Below are 25,079 nucleotides of genomic sequence, written 5' to 3'. Positions count from 1 at the left end.
AGGAATTTAGCCAAGTGGCAGGATATAAAATCAATGCCCAGAAATCAGTTGCATTTTTATACACTAACAATGAGACAGAAGAAAGAGAAATAAAGGAGTCAATCCCATTTACAATTACACCCAAAACCATAAGATACCTAAAGAATAAACCTAACCAAAGAGGCAAAAGATCTGTACTTAGAAAACTATAGAGGGACGCCTGGGTGGCTCAGTCATTGAGCATCTGCCTTCCACCTGGCATGATCCCAGGGTCCTGGGATCGAGTCCCACATCAGGCTCCACACAGGGGGCCTGTTTCTCCCTGCCTGTGTCTCTGCCTCTCTCTGTCTCTCTCACAAATACATAAAATCTAAAAAAACAAAAACAAACAAAAAAACAAGCCAAAATTATAGAACACTCATGAAAGAAACTGAGGAAGACACAAAGAAATGGAAAAACATTCCATGCTCATGGATTAGAAGAATATTGTTAAAATGTCTATGCTACATAGAGCAATCTCTACACTCAATGCAATCCCTATCAAAATACCATCAGCTTATTTCACAGGGTTGGAACATACAATCCTAAAATTTGTATGAACCAGAAGAGACCCAAATAGCCAAAAGATTGTTGAAAAAGAGAGCCAAAATACCTGGGGTGAATAATGTTGTTTTTTGTTTGTTGTTGTTGTTGTTTTTTTTTTGTGCTGAAAAACTTTACTCTGAAATCTTCCACTTAGTTGATTGATGCTGTTATGTAACATGATTTATTTTCATACAGAGGCTTACTACACCAACCTAAGGCATCATGGTATTATCTTAAACATCTAATTATAAGCTTTAGAGGACAGTTAAAGAGGGTAGGATTTGGTGGGGAGAATCAGAGAAGCAAATAAAACATCATTAAAGCAAACTTCTGAAACAAAGAAGGAACAGCATGTGGTAAACAGTCTAGACTCTAATCCTGTTTCTGCCACCAATGGATTGTGGGAATTTGAGTAAATTACCTGGTTTTACTGTGCCTTAGTCTACTCATGGAGGTGATAATAATATGTACTTTCTAGAACTCTGGTGATGAATAATGGAGATAATGTATATAAATTGTTTAGAATAATGTCAGCCAGGCAGAGATGCTAATGTTCCTGCTACTAATAACCATAATGGCAGGTAACATTAAGCACTCACTATGTGCTTTCTAAGAGTTTTTTTTAATGTGTACCTGCCTCCTGCAAACTTACATGACTGGATATCAAAACTAAGAAACAGTGTTATAATATTTTGACATACTATTACAGTTTCCAAAGGAATCTACTTCTCTTACTCCAGTTGTAGAACTTATTTCAAAAACAAGGTTTATTAGATGCCAAATTATAAACTTGTACTTACTATTATAGATTAAAATATGTAAAACAGGAACAAGTTTAAGTTTGATCTAGGATTCCTACTGGATTGGTTATAAAGTCAAATCTTCAATAAAAATAAAATCTTCCAGTATTTTTCAAAAATAAAAAAATGGTTACAAGTCTGCATTTTACCACCTTCTATTAATAATACTATTTACTTGACTAAAAGCAGTAATTATCACCAGAAATATTAAAATCTACTTACAGTGCTCATGACACTTTGCCAAATTTTCTAGGTCATCCACATGATAGTAATCATAGCCTGATGTTCCCAGAACTTCAAATGGCAAATATCCTATTATAGGTGGTGCCCTAAATTACATATAAAACAATCAGTATTAAAACTTTTTCCATAGTAAGAAATTCCTCAACTAGAAATCAGTTTTTGGGGGTTGCCTAGGTGGGTCAGTTGGCTGAGCATAAGACTCTTGGTTTCAGCTCTGGTCACAATCTCAGGGTGGTGGGATGGAGTCCTATGTCATTGGGCTCCACACTTTGTGGGGTGTCTGCTTGATATTCTTTCTCTCCCTCTCCTTCTACACAGACACCTCACCCTCCTGGCTGTACACATGTGCACTCTCTCTCTCTTAAACAAGTTAAATATCTATCTATTTATCTATCTATCTATCTATCCATATATATATCTATCTTGGGGTGCCTGGGTGGCTCAGTCAGTTAAGCACCTGCCTTCGGCCCAGGTCATGATTCCAGGGTCCGGGGATCAAGCAGGAGTTGGTCTCTGCTCAGCAGGGAGTCTGCTTTTCCCTCTCCCTCTGACAGCCCCACTCACTCCTTGTCTTTTCACTCACTCACTCACTCGCTCTCTCTCAAACGAATAAATAATCTTTTAAAAATAAAAACTAAAAAAAAAATCTTTAAAAAAAGAAATCAGTGTTAGCAGAATCTTTAGTTTTTGAAAAATGGATGATGGATTTGAACACTGGATTAGAAAAAGTTTGTCCTTGAAACCCATTAATTTCAAGTTATATGACTTTTAGCTTTTTATTGAATTTAAAATGAAATTACCTGTGATCTAGAAATAGGAACTTCCATTCTAAACTATGTCTAGATGTAAACTCTTCATTAGGTTCTTCAACAGTGCACATTTCCTACAAGCAAATTAATAATTAAAATTTAGAAGTACTGTTCTGTGCCCTTTGGAAGAATCCTAAATATTGTTAGCTATGAAAGTCATCATTAGATAATTTTCCCCTAAATTATTTTTTAATCACATTTTAAATTTCTAGTATTAAAGACTGTAGCAGGGCGCTTGGGTGGCTCAGTTGGTTAAACATTTGCCTTCTGCAGGGGTCATGATCCCGCGGTCCTGGGATCGAGCCTCACATCAGACTCCCTGCTCAAAGAGGAGTCTGCTTCTCCCTCTGCCTGTCACTCCCCCTGCTTGTGCTCTGTCAAAGAAAAAAAAAAAAGAATGTGGCAATAAACAGATGTAGACTTCTGGGGGAGTATTTCTCACTCAACATATTTCTCTATTCACTCACACGCCTTTAAAACCCTAATTTTAAATTCAGATCTCACTCCTTAACTACAGTTCTGTATTTCTATCTGGGTATCTCCACGCATCACAAACTCAACATGTCCTAAAATGAACTAACTGCCTTACTCCTCATACTCACACAGTTTTGCATCTCATTACTGGAGGCATACCTGTGTTGTGCCACCAGTCTAGAAATCTGATAGTCACAACACACTCTCATTTTCCCCTTTTAAAAATCACCTTAATGGCTCTTAACAAACCCTTTCAATTTTACGTTCTAAATTGAAAAAAAGAAATGTTTGATGCCATCTATCTTCATGGTCTTACTATACTTGCCATCACTTACTTACTAGACTTGCCATCACTGGCTCATATTATTGCCAATGCTTCTCCCCAGACAAGTCTCCTTGTTTTATAACTCATCTTCTTTTCTGGCCATAATTACCTTCTAATACTCAAGTATGATTATAACTTCTCTGCTTAAAAACTTTCATATTTCATTTGGTTAGGATAAAGTTTAAAATCTTTATCATGGAGAAACAATAATGAAGCACTTCATTTCTGGACTCTGCTTGCTTTTCTAATCTCATCTCCTAATATCCCTACCCTCTCCACACACAGTAACCCTAGACCCTAGTCATACTCAGCAATGTATTCAAACCTTCTCTGTGTCCTTGAATGACCTTCTGTAGCACAATGAGGTGAATTAAGAGCTTAGGCCTTGAAAGAATGGGAATTAGAATCAATCTCAGTTCTGCCACTTAACAGCTGCAACTCTGAACAAGTAACATAACTTCCTCAAGCCTCAGTTTCTTTATATATAATACACGTGAAGTATGCAGCAGTCACCAAATGTTAGCCATTGCTATTAAATCCTAAGAACAGAACAAGCAGAGCAAGACTAGATTAAGATTCTCTAACTGCTATTTCAGCGTTCTGTCCTAGAATATGGTATCTCCCTAAATTTAAAATCTTAGCATGGCTTATTTCAAGCCACTTTCTAGGGGTTGAACTCTTTCATTTTCCCACTCATTTAATCATCTACTTCTTGGGCCCCAGGGAGTAAAATAAATTTAACTGAATTTTAAAACTGAAAAGGTAAATTATATCCAGTAAAAGGCCACTTACATTTTTCAAAAGAGAATTTCAAAAGCAATCCTTAAAAATTACTTAGATTTTTGGCCTTTCCCCTTTAATGCAGATTGTGAACTATTCAAAAAGTACCCTGAAATTTTGTACAAAAGCAGGATGGTGGTGATACATAATCACTGGTTAACTGCAAGGAGATATATTTTTAAATTAGTTACAATTTAATGAGTGCCTTGATAACCCAAAATAAAGATGAAATGAGAGAAGGAGATAAACCATAAGAGATTCTTAACTCTAGGAACTCTTAACCCTCAGCAAACTGAGGGTTGCTGGAGGTGAAGTGAGTGGGGGAATGGGGTAACTGGGTGATGGGCATTAAGGAGGGCACTTGATGTAATGAACCCTGGGTGTTATATTCAAATTATGAATCACTAAACTCGACCTGCAAAACTAATATGTTGTATGTTCATTAATTTTAAATTAAACAAAAGAAAAAAATTATCATGACCATGTATATTTAAGGAGTCATGATCACTACCACTTCAATGTAAGAAATTTCAGTTATTTTGGAAACAACAAAGATAGTTTTTATATTATGAAGTGGAATCCTCTTCAGAAAACAATCAGAAACATACCTTGATGAACTGAGGTGTAGCTAATCTCACAGTAGCTACAAAACAAACTCTATCATCGTAAGATGGCCTGTGTGTGCGTTGTATAGTTCCTTCAAAACCATTGTGTGCTGAAGTGGATACTAAAACAATAAGAAATAGATATCATCAGTAACTCCAGTAAAATCTAGTTTTTACTGATGTTCAAAACATCTGCATCTTTAAAAGCTTAAAAGAAATACCAAGTTAAAATTCACTATATTTTTAACTTACCACTGTTTAAGGATTTAAAATTTCCTATAAATTTCACATATTCATAGGTAGATGGCTCCTTTGGGTCTATTGTTCCTCGAAGCATATGACAACAGAATTCTAATTGATTTTTTGCTGAAATGAGAAAAAATGTGATATATTTGTGACTTATCATGATTATAAGATGATAAAATTTGTGTAAGTTTATAATCACTCTTTTCTCCACCATAAGTCCTCAATGGCATTTTATTTAGTCCATAAAAGTAGAATATCTTTAGAAGATGATGGAACCTTATTTTTTTAATTTTTATTTTTTTTAATTCATAGAGATGCAGAGAGAGAAAGAGAGGCAGAGACACAGGCAGAGGGAGAAGCAGGCTCCATGCAGAGAGCCTGACGTGGGACTCAATCCAGGGTCTCCAGATCATGCCCCGGGCTGCAGGCAGCGCTAAACCGCTGTGCCACTGGGGCTGCCCTGGAACCTCGTTCTTAATAGAGAAGACAGATTTCCTGATATAAGCAACTGTTTCCCCACTTTTATCTGTCCTTCCTTCTCATTCCTCACTCATATCAAAGAAAGGTTTTGCTTCCCATTACAAAACTAATGCTTCTCTCTACCTTGAATAGTCTTTTCTACCTTCTCTAGGACACCATTGTCATTCATTCCTTTAGCATCCTTCTCTTCTCTTCTCTGGCTCCTTACTTTCACTTTTAAATTTGTCCAGGTCTTTCCATCTTGAACAAAGCGTTTTTCATGCTATTCTTTTTAGATCATAGATCTTCCTTTTTATTATGTGCTCTAGTTTCCATGTGCTCTAGTTTTCCTCATGAAATTTGGTTTAAGTCCTTACACCTCTGAAGAAATTGCTCTTCTGAAGATCACCAACATTTATATTGTTAACTTCAATGATCTTTCCTCATTGTTTCTAAAACTGTTGATTTCAATGATCTTTCCTTGTTTCTATCTCTTTTAAAACTCATTAGGTCTTCATCCCCGTAACACGAAACTTATCTTCCTACAATAATTGCATCTATAAACCCTCTGTCAATCTATTTTCAAACTATGGGCATTCACAAAAGTTCTATTTATCTTTATCTTTCACTATCTCTTATAAACTTATTGGCTTTGGTAAAATTTATTGTCTCCTAAATCTCTCTTCCTAATTCTAACATTTTATGTAAGACCAAGTCTCGTATCACTATTGCTTTAGGACATTTCTACTTGACTGTCCCACCAAGTAGCTTAAACTCAAAATATCTGGAAGTTAATTTATTCCTCTTTCTTCTAAACCAGCTGTTCTCCTTTGTCCTATGTATGTTATCTTCCCAGTTAGAAACCCTATCAATTTGGTCTCTTCTCCACCTATCCCATGTCCCCAAACTAATTTGTCACCAGGACCTGCTATTTATTTCACCAATGAAGCTCTCATTAGTCATTTTTTCCAATATCCAGTACCACCAATTTAGTAGACAAATTACTCTCCACCCAGGTAACTGCAGAATGTATTCTTTAAGCTTCTACACCCTTGCCACTCAAATTCAATCTTGCCTACTACTCTTAGACTAATATTACCTTCATCGTCATTCTAGCATTCAAGGACTAGTAATGCCTATTTCTGCTCACAGCATTTAATTCATACCCTTCTGTCAGTACCATGAATGGTTTTATTATCAAACTCAACAGATTCAAAATCTAACTACTTTCTTCCTAAAACCTTCCCCACTGATGATCCCTAGCCACGTGGTTACCTGTGTCTAATAACAAGTCCTCTTGAGTTTATCTACTCAACACTCATATATAGGCTTTCCTTTCCATTCTTACTTCTATTGCTGTTCTTTTTTTTTTTTTTTTTTAAAGATTTTATTTATTTATTCATGAGAGAGAGAGAGGCACAGACACAGGCAGAAGGACAAGCAGGCTCCCTTTGGGGAGCCTGACATGGGACTCGATCCCGGGTCTCCAGGATTATGCCCTGGGCCAATGGTGGCGCTAAACCGCTGAGCTATCCGGGCTGCTCTCTTTTGCTATTCTTACCTCCAGTCTGGTACTTTCAAAATTTTCCAGCTGAGATATATATTTTCAGACCACTTTTTTACAAATCCCCTTTCACTGGCTCCTTGCTATATAAAAAGTAAAAATCAAATTCCTTAGGATGAACTATTAATATTAAGCTTTATTTCCTTCTCTGAACACAAATCATACCACTTGTACCACCCCACCTTCATTATGGCCCAAACGAACAGCTTGCAGAATCCTTTATTTTCTGATCAATTTCCCATTTTATATCACATTTCTCCTCTGGCATGAATACTTTTTTTTGTATATCAACTGTTTAACTAGAGAATCAGGAAGTCATTTAATTAAAGCTTTTCTCTATCAAAAAGTACTGTTGGAAGCAGAAATCTAAGCACTATCTTTCTGCCAAAGGCTTGCTTGCATTCAGTTCTCTAGCCAATTCTGCCCTTAGGAAGGTCTCTAAAGTAGACCTTTTCTCCTCTGTCCACCCATTGCTAGGTCCCAGAGTTCCAGCTTTCTTCTCTCTTTGCTCTATGTATTTACTTCAAGTAATGCCATGCAATCCATGAAGTCAAACACTATTTATAGACCTATAACTGGCCTCTATAGCTGGCCTCTATAGTGATTAAACACTAAACTGTTTTCTAACAATTTCAGATAAACAAGGTGTAATTTAGTGAAGAAAATGAGATATTCTGATCAAATTAGTCAAATGAACCTACAAGAGGTGTTTGATTATACCACAGTATTTTGTACTTCTTAAAGGTAAGAACTATTTTTCACATTCTTGGCAATTTTATGATACAGCACAAATTCCAGGCACGTTAAATACATCCAATAAATAACTTAATTCTGTTTAGTTAATAAACCAATTTCCCTTACTTAATAATATTCTGAAACAGGGAAGTTATTTTTTCCACAGTTTTGATGTTCAACTGATTAGTGATGAAAATGAGAATATTTTAATTTTTTTCTCATTACATACAAAAAGATTTTTTAAAATTTATTGCCAAGTTCTATTTTTGTGTAAAGTATACTTTTTTTAAAAAAAAATTTTATTTATTTATGATAGTCACACAGAGAGAGAGAGAGAGAGAGAGAGAGGCAGAGACACAGGCAGAGGGAGACGCAGGCTCCATGCACCGGGAGCCCTATGTGGGATTCGATCCCGGGTCTCCAGGATCGCGCCCTGGGCCAAAGGCAGGCGCCAAACCGCTACACCACCCAGGGATCCCTACTTTTATAGTTAAACTACTGTAACAAAAAAGATGAGATTTCAATATACCTGGAAAGAGATTTCAGATTTTTAATATAGTCATAATTCTATTATATATGTATATATTAATACTTAAAAAGGATCTAATGTGGTATATGGAATAATGCTATGTGTTAATTTGGTTAGACATGTCTGTGTTAGTTAAAACTTACAAAAGTAAAGGAAAATGCAAACAAATACATTTAACTTTTTGCTTGATAGCTACTACTTACATTTTAAATATTCAGGGGTTAAGGAATCACTTTCCAGCAGATGAGTAGAGAGCATTTTATAAACTTCTGAATGTTCCCCTTCTGGGATAAAATTAAATATGCTTTGATCCACAAGATCAGACTGAAAAAGAAATTTTTAAAAAATAAAATAATTTTAGTCATTCAAGGTATATTTATTTTAAAAGTGTATCATCATTCTTAAAATATCACATGAGCATATGGCTAACTTTCAAATATCCATAAAAAGTGACAATGCCAAGTTATAGAGCCCAACTCAAAAAACAACAGAAGGTGGAATGAAGGTTAACATGACCTCCAATCCTGATATTAGTGTCATCAGATCTATGATCAATATGACTTTGAAAATCTGATAAATTATTTCCAAAGATGAGTTTCACCAAATTTAATATATAACAGGATTCAGAAAGTTTATTAGAAAAAATCTTTGGCTATAAGAAACAGCCTTACCATATGTCTAAACCTCTCCTAAATTATGGTGGTGTACACTATACAAAGTACCAAAGCACTAGCCACTGCCTAAGTGAAGAAGAGGTTTGATTCTAGTGTTTGTTATTTCAACTGTCTAGTGTGTCCTTTCTTTTTTACCTCACTTTTTCCAGTCATATATCCTGTATCTTGTTGTCAAAAGTCCTGCTTTTAGATAACAAAAAAGGCAAGTAGTATTTTAAGCATTACAATTCTTGCTAAAAATATGGCTTTAACCATGATTTAGTAACCAACAATGATGTGCCATGGCTGTGGAATCAAAAATGATTAAGATAGTTCCTATACCTAAGAAAACTGACAAAGGGCTCCTGGGTAGCTCGGTTGGTTAAGTGTCTACCTTTGGCTCAGGTCATGATCCCAAGGTCCTGGGATCCAGCCCTGTATCAGGCTCCCTGCTCAGCAGGGAGTTTGCTTCTCCCTCTCCCTTTGCCCTTTCCCCTGACTCATGCACACACCTACATTCCCTCTCTCTCACATAAATATATAAAAATAATAATAATAAAAAAAACACCACTGACAAAACTTCAGTGACTTCACACCTCCTATCAAAGCTAGTCCGCTCTACTTGGTTTTTCTACATTTTCAAACTGCCTCATGGAATCCTGGGGAGAGTGAAGTGGTATCTTAAGAACTATGGAGGAAGGGGTGAAGGGCAAGGGAAATGAGAGGACTTGTATAGGTTGGGCTAAGGGTCTATCCACTTACATTCAACCAAAGCACTTCCACTGTTTCTATTTTAAATCCTATAAAGATTTTGTTAAAAACAAAAGTAAAAAAACAAAACAAAACCTTCAAACGACAATAAGAAACAAACATGGGGGTTAGTGGGAGGTAAGGAAGGGGTGTTTTATTACTCTTCATACAAGCCATACATTCATATTCTTTTTCTTGTCTTTTCTCTAGCCCTCAACATTCACCCCATGAAGTAGAATATCCCTCCCCCATCTTTCAACAGGTTTGTACCCTCTCAAAGATCAGCTCAAACTATTTCCTTCAAAAAACCATTCTCTTCTTGCCATTTGCAATGATATGGATGGAACTAGAGAGTATTATGCTAATTGAAGTAAGTCAGAGAAAGGCAAATACTATACGATTTCACTCATGTGTAATTTAAGAAACAAAACAGATGGACATAGGGGAAGGGAAGGAAAAATACAGTAAGATGAAAATTGAAAAGAAGGCAAACCATTAGAGATGCTGAACTTTAGGAAACAGTTGCTGGAGGGGAGGTAGGTGGGGGATGGGGTAACCGGGTAATGGGCATTAAGTAGAGTGCTTGATGTAATGAGCATTGGGTGTTAAATGCAACTGATGAATCACTAAATTCTACCTCTGAAACTGATTTTTTAAAAAATCATTCTCTTAACACCATAATCCACAGTAAAAATATTGGAATTCTTTTAGATTTATTACCCTTATCATTCATTTTCCATAAAAATATTTGTTATATTTTAATGTCTATGCCCTGCTAACCCGTAGGTGAACAAAAAGGGCCTTATCTCGGGACACCTGGGTGGCTCAGTGGTTGAATGTCTGCCTTCAGCTCAGGGCATGATCCTGGGTCTGGGGATCGAGTCTCACATCAGATTCCCTGTGAGGAGCCTGCTTCTCCCTCTGTCTAAGTCTCTGCCTCTCTCTGTGTGTCTGTCATGAATAAATAAATAAAATCTTGAAAAAAAAAAAAAAAGAGGGGCCTTATCTCTTACACCTTCATCTTCTGCCCTTCAAATTAAGGCACATTAGCACTATGCTCTGCATGTAACAGTTATTAGTACAGTAAAATATTTTGGTTTAAGGAATTATTTGATGAAGGCTTTGGAATAACCATATCAAAAATAAATCTATATTTTGAGATTTTTCTGATAGTCTGAAAAATCTTAGTAATAATGAACTAAAAATTCAAACATGAGTAAGAACAAAAGCTAGAAAATTGCTTTTTATTGACAAAATAAAATATCAGTAATACAAGCATTGATACTAATATAAAAAATTAACAGAAAAATAAGACGCCAATTTGAAAAACTGAAACTTTCATTTTGGAAAATAATCATTTTGGAAAGGATTATAGTTTTCTACTATTATTTATTCTTATCTATAATTTTTTTCTACTATTTCAGTAAATTATGATTGGAGCCACATTACCCCTGCTTTTCCATCTATAAACTTATAGGAAGTTTCATATTCACAGAGAAAATATGAATGACTAATATACAGTGGTACGGTCACAAGCGATGCTTCCTCACCATTTTGCTTCCTCTGATACTTAATAATATGAAATGTCAGAGTCAGCAGGCAACTAATTAATGTGTCAAACTTTTCCTTGAACCACTACATTTAAAATCTCTAAATGAAGCTGATCATACTTGATGCTGGCAAACCATCCACTTAGTTCCCAAACACAATTCAAAGGAAAGAAAATAAAATGGTAGCTATCTGGATCCTTCTATCTCTCTTAATCATTTTCATGAAGAAATATAAAACCTACTTATTATAATGTGACATAAATCAACAGCCTATTTCTTTTCTTTTTCTTAAACTAGAAGTTTGTGCCTCTTAATCTCCTTCTCCTATTTCATCCATCCTCCCCTTCCCCCATCTCCTTGGAAGTTACTAGTTTGTTCTGTGTATTTAACAGTCTGTTGAGTTTTTAAAATTCATTTGTTTTATTTTTCAGATTCCACATATAAGTGAAACTATTTGGTATTTATCTGACTTATTTCGCTTCGTATAATACCCTCTAGATCCATTTATGTTTTTGCAAATGGCAAGATTTCATTCTTTTTTATGGCTGAGTAGTATTCCATTGTGTGTGTGTGTGTGTGTGTGTGTGTGTGTGTGTGTGTGTATCTCACACTTTCTTTATCTATTTATCTATTGATGAACACTTGGGATGCTTCCATAGCTTGGCTATTATAAATAATGCTGCAATAAACACAGGGGTACCTATATCTTTCTGAATTAATGTTTGTGTTTTCTTTGGGTAAATAAACAAGAGTGGAATTACTGGATCATACAGGCCTTTCTGTTCTTTTCTACAGTAGGTCAATGTGACCATTTAGTAGAAACTATTCACTATTACCAATTTCTTTTTCTTTCAAGTAGACAACCAACAGATAATTGCTTTAGTTTGGAAATATAAACACAAGTTGCTTACAAGGGACTAAAAGCTCCTCTTTAAAAAAATGGCAAATGTGTGTTGGATACGACAACTGTGTTCCTTAGGTACAGGTATAAGGAACAACAATTCTAGCCCTATCAAGTAAGTTCTCAAAATCATTACATAACTATTCAAAAAAATTCTAAATTGTATTTTTGCATACTGTTTATGCCAAAGTCTGTACTGATTTTATTAAAAAAATACTGTGTTTATATTTCCAAACTAACACCTTAAGGACAGCAGAAAAGGACAGGAAAAGTATCTTAAAAGCAGCACTTTTACTCCTGGACTCTGTAACATGGTTAATCATCCCCGCTGATATTACATGTGATTACAAGTTTAATATGTTCTCTCTAAGGAACATATTTAAACAAGTGTGAGGAAATTAATCTTCACTTGTAAAGTGTTACCAATTTTAAGTTCCCAGTAAAGAGACCTGACTTTTTGTGTTGGCACTTTCACTAAATTCTTACATAATTAAGTCCAGTTTCTCTGGGTACGTGTCTGCTGATAACATAAAGGGAGACTGGGCTAAGGAGGTCTAAAATCCCTTCTGACACTAAGGTTGTATGATCCTATGACTTTGTCACAGAATGTCAGACCAAGAAGGGAAAAAAACCCAGTAAAATTCCTTCTGATTATTAGCCATAAGTAGGTTAAAATGTGCCTAAATTAATTTCATAAGTATGAAGTTAAGAAAAATATTTTTTGTAGGACCTAAAGTATCAGTTTTATAATTTTATAGTCAGAATTTAAAAATTTTAAGTCATATTGATCACTAAGATGGCAAATTTTAATTTCTCAACAGAATTAAATTATAAACAGTAAAGCCTAACTTGGGGATTTGCTAATGTTTCTTTCCTCTCAGGCAACAGCAAAAATTCTATTTTTTTATTTTTTATTTTTTATTTATGATAGTCACACACAGAGAGAGAGAGAGAGAGAGAGAGAGAGAGAGAGAGAGAGGCAGAGACACAGGCAGAGGGAGAAGCGGGCTCCATGCACCGGGAGCCCGACGTGGGATTCGATCCCAGGTCTCCAGGATCACGCCCTGGGCCAAAGGCAGGTGCTAAACCGCTGCACCACCCAGGGATCCCCAAAAATTCTATTTTAGAGAAAAAGGTTGCATATTAAAACAAAAAGAAATTATTTAAAACTATTTGTTAATATTTAATGACAACTAAAACTAGGAAAGCACATATTTTCTCTTATTATGTTTAATCCTAAATAAGTATTTCATTTTCTCAAAAGATACTTGTGACAGTAATGTCAATGATATGAGGGAAAGTATCCACAGTAACTGGAGAAAAGCACTGTTTTAATAAAAGCTACTATTAAAGAAGAAGGAAATGAAATGGGTTTACTGGATCAGCAACAATCTCCTCTGCCCAAAAATTCACCTGCCAGTCTATAAGCTTTGGCTGATACAAACAACTAAAAATATCCAGAATATATGAGTAACAGAGGAAATTGGGTATGAGGCATATGGGAACTCTCTGTACTATATTCATTTTTCTGTAAATCTAAAAACAGTTATAAAATTAAAAGTTAAAAAAAACAACAACAAAATAAAACAAGAGAGAATGTGAAGGCAAAGAGGGTTTTCATTGATGGGGAAAACATTAATGACCAGGCACTCCAATCTCAACTAGCCCTGCTGGAGAATCTGGTCTTTTAAAGTGTGGAGTCTGTTGTTTTGATAACCTAAGAGGTAGAGAATAATCACTGGGAGGGAGATACTGCTCTTCATCTCTTGAAAGAGACCTTTACAGAAGTTTACTTTGTACTGTTAGAAATCTTCAAGAGATGGGCAATTGAAGAGTAATTTATAAGTAATTTCAGAATATTTATACTACAAGTTCTATCTTAGATAAAAACAATTACATTTTATTTTTTTAAACAATTACATTTCAAATAAAAACAGAATTGTAGCACAGCACCTAATATAGAGTGTGACACAGAGGAGATGTTCAATAAATATATGCTTGATAAAATAGCAGACATCAAAATATAACTCAGGTATTCACCATCCTAATCAAAATTATACAATATGATTCTTTTCTAATTCTGTACTCTTTCAGTCATATTGAATACAAATTGAATATGGCCATTATTAAATTCTCAATTCAAGCACAGAGCACAAAAATTCTGTAACTCTTACTTTTAGTGTGTTATTCTAAGTTATTCTTTTGAGAAAATTATTTGAGTTCCTCCAGTGGGAATAAATACCTCTAGAAAATTAGTTATTCTCAAGATATTTCCAGTGGTTTAGCAACACTGTCACCAGGTTGATTAAAAAGGAAACACGCCATGCTGATCAAAAAGGAAAACGATGAAAACAGCATTAGAATAAGGAGGGCAGAGGTCAGAATATAGTGGCATGGTTAGAGCTCTCATCCCCAGTCTAACCACTGTTCAACACTGCTCTAGAGGTCCTCTTCCTTGTGCTTTAGAACATTTAAAACAGGCATTAAGTAAGAAAGACATCACAAGATACTTACTGGTAAATGTTCAAGTAATGAAGTTATACTCTCAGACACATATATTATGCTTCCATCTGTCATGATTGCTAAAAAAAAACCATCAAGAGCCTGAAATTAAACATAATGGTCAGTTAAGTGAAAAGAAAAAAAATATTTCACAGGATAGAAAAAAAAATCTAATTAAAAGACAAAGGACTTAATGTGCAATTTCCAGAGTACTGCCAAATGCTAGCTTTTCCCTTTACAATACACCTTATTACAAATTTTTATGCATTTTTAAATGTTTCTGGAAAAAAATCATCATACTATGGTGATATATGTGAGAACTGGCTTCTAAAACATAGATATTTAATGTTCTACCATTATTATATGTATATTATATGAAAATTGCCTTATCTGAAGATACTGGTATCTGAAGCACACATGATCAATGATAGATCTTTGACACACAAAAGAACACATTACCACCTTTTGGATATGTTAATAAAAAGATGTTTGATTGAAGCTTAAGGAGATATACTAGGGATAAAGTAAAAGGGAAATTAAGCTGAAAAAGTAGGCTAAGGTCAGATCATGAAAGGCCTTGAATACCAGGTCAAAGACATAAGGATTTTGTTCAAAAGTAGTCTAGAAGCAGTATGTACCTGGATTTAGAGGAAACAATTAAGATAGGAAAATCTCAGCGGCTTTTGGAAGAATCAGTTAAGTTTAAGTTAATGAAAATCTGAATGACATTAGTAGCAGTAAGAACAGAGGACTTGGGCAAGCATTGAGAAATGGGAAGTTAGAGTTCAGGAGAGAAGGTGGTACAGGGGATACAATACTTAATAATAAAGCAATCCTGTACTTTATGTTTTATAAAGTATTTTCACTTGAAAATCCCAGACACAGCTGAAGAAATGCAATCTGCAAAAGACAGAAACATGCCAAAGACAAATCCTTGGGGTAATTATCTATGCACAGAGATGAGGAGGAGGACAAGTGCCAGAGAAAATGACAGAGAACACAGAAGACACTGTCGTCAAGGAAGAGGAAATGACAAGGTGAGTGAGCAGGAAGAGGGATAGTTCACTGTAAAATGAGATCCAATAGGATAAGGACTAAGAAAATGAGAAATGAATTTTAGTGACTTTCAAGAGTTGTTGTGTTGGTAGTAAGGTGAATCAGACTATAAGGAGTTTAGAGACAAGTGGATAATCAGATAATTAACTACTCCTTTATGAACTTTAGAGGGAAGAAAGGAGAAAGGACAAATTCTGAGGCGACCAAGTATCAAGGAAAGTAACTGAAGTATATACACAGGCTCAAGGAGAGGAAGATCCAGTGAAAAATACTGAAGATATACAGTAGAAAAGATATACCGTAAGAGGAGTTCCTCTTTGCTTATCAAAACAGTTACCATGGGACACGTGGGTGACTCAGAGGTTGAGAGTCTGCCTTTGGCCCAGGGTGATCCTGGGATCTGGATGAGTCCCACATCAGGCTCCCCGCAGGGAGTCTGCTTCTGCCTCTGCCTGTGTCTCTGCCTCTTTCCCCGTCTCTCATGAATAAATAAAATCTTAAAAAAAAAAAAAGTTACCATGATAAATTCAAATTTCTTTGTAATTATAGGGCTCTCTCAAAGGATAGCAATTGCTCATAAGAACCATATATATCTTCTTCAATACTGTATCTGTAAGCACCTAGCAGATGTGTGGGACACAGTGGATAAAAAAATACCTATAGTATAAATGTATGGACCTGGGAGTTAGAGCAATCTCCCTCTACTTCTAAGTAACTGTTGAAGAATTGCTGACTCTATGGAAAAAGGCACCCTCCACTTCCCCTTACCTTCTACTGGGGGACAGATCTGGGTTTCAGAAAGAACTTATTTTGATAGATGTTTATCTTCTAGAATGGCTCAGAAAAACCCATTCTTGGCCAAGGGTGTGTGCGTGTGCGTGCGCACGTGTGTATGTGTGTGTTTGTGTGTGTGTGTGAAAGAGAGAGAGAGAGAGAAACACCTGGTAATTTAAGAAATTTCAAGGGGTGCCTGGGTAGCTCAGTCTTGATGTCAGTTCAGGTCATGATCTCTGGGACGGGAGATTGAGCCCTACATCAAGCTCTGCACTCAGTGGGGAGTCTGTGTGAGGTTCTCTCTCTTCCTCTTGCCCCCACCCCATGCACGTGTGCTGGTTTTCTCTCTCTAAAGTAAATAAATAAAACTTAAAAAAAAAAAAAGAAAATTAATGAAATTATTTTTACAAAAACTCCTTACAATAATGCCAGTATTATTATTTCATAATGAATGGAGTCAAAACGTATTAAGAACATGCTTCATGTGAAGCTAGCTTGTGCTATCTTTGAAAGTAAATTAGTATTTACTATGGTGATCTGTATTTGCTCTTGGGATATTTGCTAGAAATTGATACGGCTCTCTTCTGTGAAGAGAATGAACTGAAATCAGAACTCTTAATGAAATAAGCCCACTGCTAGAATCAGAGCCTGCCCTTTCATCTTCAACACAGGCAAAGCCTAGGCAGAGAAAAGCCTGAGCCAACATATCACAAAAGTCTTAACCCAGGAAGGATCCAGGGCCCAGACTTCTTGTGAGTGGAGGGATGCAATTTCTGAGCACAATGGATGAGTACAGCAAAAGCTAAAGGGGTCTTGAAGAGGGCCTTAAGGAGGAAGATTAGAGAGAGAGAACAGAAAGTAAGGCAGGGAAGGACATCCTACTCCCAAGACGGGAGCTGGTGAAACTTAGTCCTTTCCCCAGTACTAGATGATGTAATGGAAAGAGTTCATTAGTTAAAACTGTCTTCAAAGATGATGACAGAGTAGGAGGACCCTAGGCTCAACCTTGTCCCACAAATACAATTAGTTAACTATCAAATCATCCTAAGTACCCCAGAAATTCATCTAAAGACTGGGACAGCAAACTCCATAACTAAACGTAGAGAAGACACCATAATGAAGAAGGTAGGAAGTGCTGAGGGGCAGTGAAAAAGATGGGCTGCTGCTGTAGGGAGAGAGCCCCAGTAGCAGAGACTGGCAAAAGACAGACCAGCACACAGGTGAGTGCATGGGAAAAATAAATCCCCATAGCAACTGGCTTAGAAAGTGAGAGGGGCCAAATTTCATGAGTTCTGGCAACCAGCAGGGCTTAACACCTGATTAGCAGGTTTGGCTCGGGGAGAGTCCTAGGACATTAGGGAAAAAAGCAGGGCAAACAGCCTGTGGACACATAGTGTGGAAACACTGACCTGATGAGCACCTGGGGCACACAGTGGGGAGCTTATTTGTTCATTTCAGAGTGTGTCCCAGAGAGCATTCACAGAAAGACCCCACCAGGAACAAAGGACTGGCAGGCACCATCTTCCTCTCCCACCCCTCAGTCTAAGCACACAGCCACCTGTGGGAATCAGTGCAGCCCAACACTCGCTACCTAACTTGCTTACACCAAACCCCACCTTCCTGTGCTCCAGAAAAACTGCTTTTCCCAGACATGCCTGCATCAGTCCCAGTGTGATGGCCCCCCTCCCACAGAAAACCAGCCCAAACTCTTGTCCACACCACATCTCCCTATCCTAGAGTCTTGCAGGGCCTCAGTTCCACTGGTGGTAGTAACAGATTTCATTTCACAACAGGTAAAGAAAATCTCTGCAGACGACTGGCCTGAAGGATAAAGCAGCCAGGACACAACAGCAGAGCATACAAAGCACACACTGGAGATACTCCTTGAAGGGCCAGCCTCTGGGGAAGAGGTGTTACTACCCAGCAGGGCCCGACAAGACCTCTTCTTCATAAGGCCATTACCCTCAAGAACAGGAGACAAAGCTGACTTTCCTAACACAGAGAAGCAGGCAGAGATTTATACAAAATAAGAAGGCAGAGGAATTTTTCCAAATGAAAGAAAAGGACAAGGCCACAGCCAGAGATCTAAGTAAAACTGATATAAGTAACATGACTGATAGAAAATTTAAAGTTATGATCCTAAATATATTCACCAGATTTTAGAAAAGTGTGGAAGAGGGGATCCCTGGGTGGCGCAGCGGTTTGGCGCCTGCCTTTGGCCCAGGGCGCGATCCTGGAGACCCGGGATCGAATCCCACGTCAGGCTCCCGGTGCATGGAGCCTGCTTCTCCCTCTGCCTGTGTCTCTGCCCCTCTCTCTCTCTCTCTCTCTGTGTGTGTGACTATCATAAATAAATAAAAAATTAAAAAAAAAATAATTTGATTTAAAAAAAAAAAAAAAAGAAAAGTGTGGAAGACATCAGCGAGACCCTCAACACAGAGATAAGAAATAACAGAGCAGAGATAAAGAGCTCAATAAATGAAGCAAGAAATACACCTGGTGCAATGAACAGCAGGACTGCAGAAGCAGAGGAATAAACTAAGGACCTAGACTAGAATACAGAGTAATGGAAAGTACTCAAGCTGAACAAAAGAGAGAAAAAAGAATTACATAAAATGAAAATAGACTTATGGAATTCAGTGACTCCATCAAACACAGTAACATTTGTATTATAGGAGTCCCAGAAGAGAGAAAGGGGGCAGAAAATTTATTTGAAGAGATAATAGCTGAAAATTTACCAAATCTGGGGAAAAAAACAGATATCCAGATCCAAGAGGCAGAGAGAATCTTCAACAAAATCAACAAAAGCAGATCCACACCAAGGCATACTGTAATTAAAATGGCAAAATATAGTGCTAAAAAATTTTTAAAGCAGCAAGATGAAAGGGTTTTTTTTTCTTTTTTTTACATTCAAAGGAAGCCCCCTAAAGCCAGCAAAGTATTTTCAACAGAAACTTTCCAAGCCAGAAGGGAGTGGGCATGATACATTCAAAGTAATGAATGGGAAAAATCTGCAGCCAAGAATACTCTATTCAAGATGGCTAGAGAACAGAACAGAAGAAGAGATAAAGAGTTTCCCAGGGGGAAAATAAAAAGTTTTCCCAGACAAATAAAAACTAAAGGAGTTCATGACCAGTAAACCAGCCTTGCAAGAAATATTAAAGGGAAAACTGAGTGGAAAAGAAAGACCAAAAGTGACAAGTGTGAAGGTAGGAAACTCAGTAAAAATGAGTATTTCTATAAAATATCAGTCAAGGAACTCACACAATAAAAGGATGTAAAATATGATACCATATACCTAGAACATGGGGAGGAGAGGTATAAAGAATTGGTTCAACCTTAAACAACCATCAACTTAATATAAACTGCTATATGCAGATGTTATATACAAACCTAATGACAACCACAGATCAAAAGCCACTAATAAACATGCATAGAATAAAGAGAAATACAACCAAATATATCACTAAAGAAAACCAGCAAACTATCAGAGAGAAAGGATTGGAGAAAATCTTCAGAAACAATCACTAAACAGGTAATAAAATGGCAACGAATACATATCTATTGATAATTACTTTGAAAGTTAATGGACTAAAGGATCCAATCAGAAGATTTTAGACCTGAAGACACCTGTAGATTTAAAGTGAGGGGATGGAGAAATACTTATCAAGCAAATGGATGTCAAGAAAGAGGCAAACCAAGAAACAGACTCTTAACTATAAAGAACAAACTGACAGTTATTGGAGGGGAAGGTACTAAACACATAATGGGCATTAAGGAGGGCACTCACTGTCATGACCACTGGGTGTTGTATGTAGGTTATGAGTTACTAAAATCTAAAAATTGAAACTAACTATATGTTAACTAGCAGGAATTTAAATAAAAATTTGGAGAAAAAAAAAGAATAGAAAGCCAGAAGAGCAATACTATTATAAGACAAATTAGACTTTAAAACAAAGACTGGACCACTTGGCTGGCTCAGTCAGTGAAGCATGTGACTCTTGATCTTGGAGTTGTGAGTTTGAGCCCCATGCTGGATGTAGAGAATACTTAAAAATAAAATCTTTATTTTTTTAAACAAGAACATTTATTTTCCTGGAACAACAGGCAAAGAAAGAAAGACACTATATAATAAAAAAGGGGACAATCCAACAAAAAGATGTAACAATTGTGAATATTTATGCACTCAAATACATAAAACAATAACAAACATAAAGGGGCGCCTGGGTGACTCAGGAAGTTAAGTGTCCAACTTGATTTCAGCTCAGGTCTCGATCTCAGGGTCATGAGTTGAAGCACCACGTTGGGCTCCACGCTGGGCATGGAGCCTACTTTAAAAAAAAAAACAAATATAAAGGAACTAATCGATAATAATACAATAATAGTAGGGGACTTTAACACCCCACTTACATTGATACACAGATCATTTAAACAAAATATCAACAAGGAAACGATGGCTATGAATGAGCACTGGGTGAGATGGATTTTATAGACATATTTGGAACATTCCATCCTAAAACAGCAGAATACACATTCTTTTTATATGCACACAGAACATTTTCCAGAACAGATCACATATTAAGTCAAAAACAATGCTCAACAAATTAAAAAAGACTGAAGTCATGCCATGCATTTTTCTTTTTTTTTTTACCACAACTCTATGAAACTAGAAGTCAACCACAAGAAAAAAATCTGGAAAGACCACAAACACATAGAGGTTAAATAACATGTTACTAAACAATGAATGGGTCAATTAGGAAATAAGAGAAATTTAAAAAGACATGAAAACAAATGAAAATGAAATCCTTCAGGACATGGCAAAAGCAGTTCTAAGAGGGAAGTTTTATAGCAATATAGGCCTACCTCAAGAAGAAAAATCTCATAAACAAAGTAAACTTACACCTAAATGAGCTAGAAAAAGAATAAACAAAACTGAAAACCAGCAGAAAGAAGGAAATAATAAAGATAAGAACAGAAATAAATGATACAGAAACTAAAAAAACAAAAGTGCAGATCAATGAAATCAGTGCTGGTTCTTTGAAAACAGTAAAACTGATAAACCTCTAGCCAACTTATTAAGAAAAAAGAGAAGCACCCAAATAAATAAAATCACAAATGAGAGGAGAGAAATAACAAATACTACAGAAATACAATTGCGACAGATCATTAAAAAACTATATGCCAACAAATTGGACAACACAGAAGAAATGGATAAATTCCTGAAACACATAACCTACCAAAACTGAAACAGGAAAATAGAAAATTTGAACAGACCAATAACCAGCAAAGAAATAAAATCAGTAATCAAAAAACTCCCAACAAACAGAAGCACAGACCTAGATGGCCTCATAGGCAAATTCTACCAAATATTTAAAGAAGGGTTAATACCTATTCTTGTCAAACTATCCCAAAAAATAGAAGAGGAAGGAAACCTTCCAAATTCATTCTGTGAAGCCAGCATTTACCCTGATATGAAAACCAACTAAAAAACCACAAAAAAAAAGAACTCCAGAAGACTATCTCTGATGAACATAGATGCAAAAATCTTCAACAAAATATAAGCAAACCAAATCCAACAATACATTTTAAAAAGCATTCATCACAATTAAGTGGGATTTATTTCTAGGGTGCAAGGGTGGTTCAGTATTCACAAATCAGTGTGACACGAGTCAATAAGACAAAGGATAAAACCCATATGATCATCTCAATAGATGCAGAAAAAGCATTTGACAAAGTACAACATCCATTCATGAAATCTCAATAAAGTGGGTTTAGAAGTAATATACCTCAACCTAATAAAGACCTTATATGAAAAACACACAGCTAACATCATACTTAATGGTGAAAAACTAAGAGCTTTTCCCCTAAGATCAGGAACAAGACTCTCCACTCTCACCACTTTTATTCAGCATAGTACTGGAAGTCCTAGCCATAGCAATGAGCCAAGAAAAAGAAATAAAAGGCATTCAATTTGGCAAAGAAGAAGTTAAACTTTGACTATTTTCAGTTGACATGATACTATATATATAGAAAACCCAAAAGACTTATCCTTAATGAGGAAAAACAAAGTTTTTCCCCTAAGGTCAGGAACAACACAAGGCTACTTACTCTCACCACTTTTATTCAACATAGTACTGGAAGTCCTAGCCACAGCAATCAGACAACAAAAAGAAATATAATGCATTCAAATCTGTAAGGAAGAAGTAAAGCTTTCATTATTTGCATAGGACATGATACTGTAGACAGAAAACCCAAAAGGCTCCACCAACATTTTGCTAGACCTGATACACAAGTTCAGTAAAGTCAGAAGATACAGAATCAATCTACAGAAATCTGTTGCATTTCTAGATATCAATAATGAATCAGCAGAATGAGAAATTAAGAAAACAATCTTGTTTAAAATTGCACCAAAAATAGTAAGATACCTAGGAATAAAGCTAACCAAGAGATGAAAGACCTATGCTCTGAAAACTATAAGACATTTACGAAAGAAATGGAAAATGACACAAAGAAATGGAAAGACATGCCATAATCATGGATTAGAAGAGTAAATATTGTTTAAAATGTCCATACTACCCAAAGCAGTCTACACATTTAATGCAATCCCTATCAAAATACCAATAGCATTTTTTTTTTTTTACAGAACTAGAACAAACAATCTTAAAGTTTGTATGGAACAAAAGACCTTGTATAACCAAAGTAATCCTGAAAAAGAAAAGCAAAGCTGGAGGCATCACAATTCTGGACTTCAAGTTATATTACAAACCTGTAGTAATCAAAACAGTATGGTAATGGCACAAAAATAGACATACAGATTAACAGAAAACCCTAAAATAAACCAAAATTATATTGTCAATTTTCGTCAAAGCCAGAAAGATGGGAAACAGTCTCTTCAACAGATGCTGTTGGAAAAACTGGACAACATGCAAAAGAATGAAACTGGACCAGTATGTTATACCATATACAAAAATAAATTAGAAATAGATTAAAGATTAAATATAAGACCTTCTAAAAATCTTAGAAGAGAGCATGGGTATTTAACTTCTCTGACATCAGCCATAGCAATTTTTTCTAGATAGGTCCCCTGAGGCAAGAGAAACAAAAGCAAAAATAATCAACAAAACTATTAAAAGGAAACTGATGGAATGAGAGAAGATATTTACAATGATGTATCTGATAAAGGGTTAGCACCCAAAATACATAAAAAACTTATAAAACCAAATAATCCAATTAAACAATGGGCAGAAGACAAGAACAGACATTTCTCCAAAGACATACAGATGACCAATAGACACATGAAAAGATGCTCATCATCACTTACCATCAGGGAAATGCAAATCAATACTAGAATGAGCTATCACCTCACACCTGTCAGAACGGCTAAAACCAACAACACAAGAAACAACTGGTGATGGTGAGGATGTGGAGAAAAAAAGAAACTTCCTGTACTGTTGGTGGGAATGCACAGTGGAAAACAGTATGAGAGTTCCTCAGAAAGTTAAAAATAGAACTACCCCAGGATCCAGCAATCACACTACTGGCTATCTATCCACAAAATTCAAAAACGCTAATTCAAAGGGCTATGTGTGCCCTGATGTTTATAGCAGCATTATTTACAACAGCCAAGATAGGGAAGTAGGCCAAGTGTCCATTGACTGATGAATGGGTACGGTGTGGTGTGTGTGTGTGTGTGTGTGTGTGTATATATATATATATATATATATATATATATATATGAGGAAATATATATATATATGCATATACATAGGCATACACATATATATCATGAAATATTATTCAGCCATAAAAAATGAATTTTTGCCATTTGCAACAACGTGGATAAAGCTAGAGAGTGTAATGCTAAGTGAAATAAGTCAGTCAGAGAAAGATAAATACCAAATGACTTCACTGATACGTGGAATTTAAGAAACAAAACAAATGAACAAAGGGAAAAAAGAAAGACAAACCAAGAAACAGAGTCTTAACTATCGAAAACTGATGGTTACCAGAGGAGAAGTGGGTAAGGGGATGGGTTAAACAGGTGACAAAGACTAAGGAGTGCACTTTTAATGAGCACCAGGTAATGTACAGAATTGCTGAATCACTATATTGTACACCTGTGACTAATATAACACTGTATGTTAACTGGAATTAAAATGAAAACTTAAAAAAAAAAAAAAAACTCCTTGCCTTCCTATTTGACATCTACTTGGCCCACAATAAAAGAACTGTGTAAATCCTTATTATTTATTCAATGTTTGATCTGGGGAAGACTGGGATGGAAGTTCTAGGGAAGAGGACAGTACTTCCTTGTGCATCTGTATCTAAGATGAGGCTGACAGGGCACTAGCCCTTCCCTTGTAAATTACTGGAGAGAATGGCCAGCTGCCAAGGGGAATGAGCTTCATACACGGAGATTACTTCACATAGATAGGACTTTGTAGAAAGATCTGATCAAGCTAAATTGTCCTGAATTCCTTGACTACCCCTCAAACCAACTTCCTCCCTCCCAAGGATAAAAAGGAATATTCTACAGGCAACAGAGATAAAAGGGAGAGGGACAGGTAGCATGGAGAATAGGTGAGAAACAGCCAACACATAAGTTATGTTTCCCAGTTCTTTCATTAATTAGCTACATGACCTTGGACAAATTACAACTGCTCTGGGCCTCATAAATAAAATGAGCTGAATGATTTAATCTCTTCTACTAGCAATTCTAATATTCCAAGATAATGCCTATATTTAAAATTCTGCTGAAAA

The 25,079-nt window shown here is 36.0% G+C and overlaps 1 protein-coding gene across 31 annotated transcripts in view; it reads right to left on the bottom strand.

Annotated features, from left to right (window-relative positions):
* CLOCK (clock circadian regulator) overlaps positions 1–25,079 on the bottom strand; it is a 142,411-nt gene that overhangs the window by 37,034 nt on the left and 80,298 nt on the right. For 21 of the 31 annotated variants that reach the window (XM_072748956.1, XM_072748957.1, XM_072748955.1 and 18 more), the window contains 6 exons: positions 14,502–14,591; positions 8,337–8,457; positions 4,853–4,966; positions 4,604–4,722; positions 2,408–2,490; positions 1,587–1,693 (listed from right to left, as the gene is read on the bottom strand). In XM_072748956.1, the coding sequence (XP_072605057.1) occupies positions 1,587–1,693; positions 2,408–2,490; positions 4,604–4,722; positions 4,853–4,966; positions 8,337–8,457; positions 14,502–14,591 (634 nt within the window). The remainder of the gene's footprint in view (positions 1–1,586; positions 1,694–2,407; positions 2,491–4,603; positions 4,723–4,852; positions 4,967–8,336; positions 8,458–14,501; positions 14,592–25,079) is intronic. The other 10 variants (XM_072748972.1, XM_072748977.1, XM_072748971.1 and 7 more) reach the window with 1 other exon arrangement.

The sequence above is a fragment of the Vulpes vulpes genome, chromosome 2 (genome assembly GCF_048418805.1).
Source record: "Vulpes vulpes isolate BD-2025 chromosome 2, VulVul3, whole genome shotgun sequence".
NCBI classification, from domain to species: domain Eukaryota; kingdom Metazoa; phylum Chordata; class Mammalia; order Carnivora; family Canidae; genus Vulpes; species Vulpes vulpes.
This window is presented reverse-complemented; position numbering and strand designations above follow the sequence as displayed.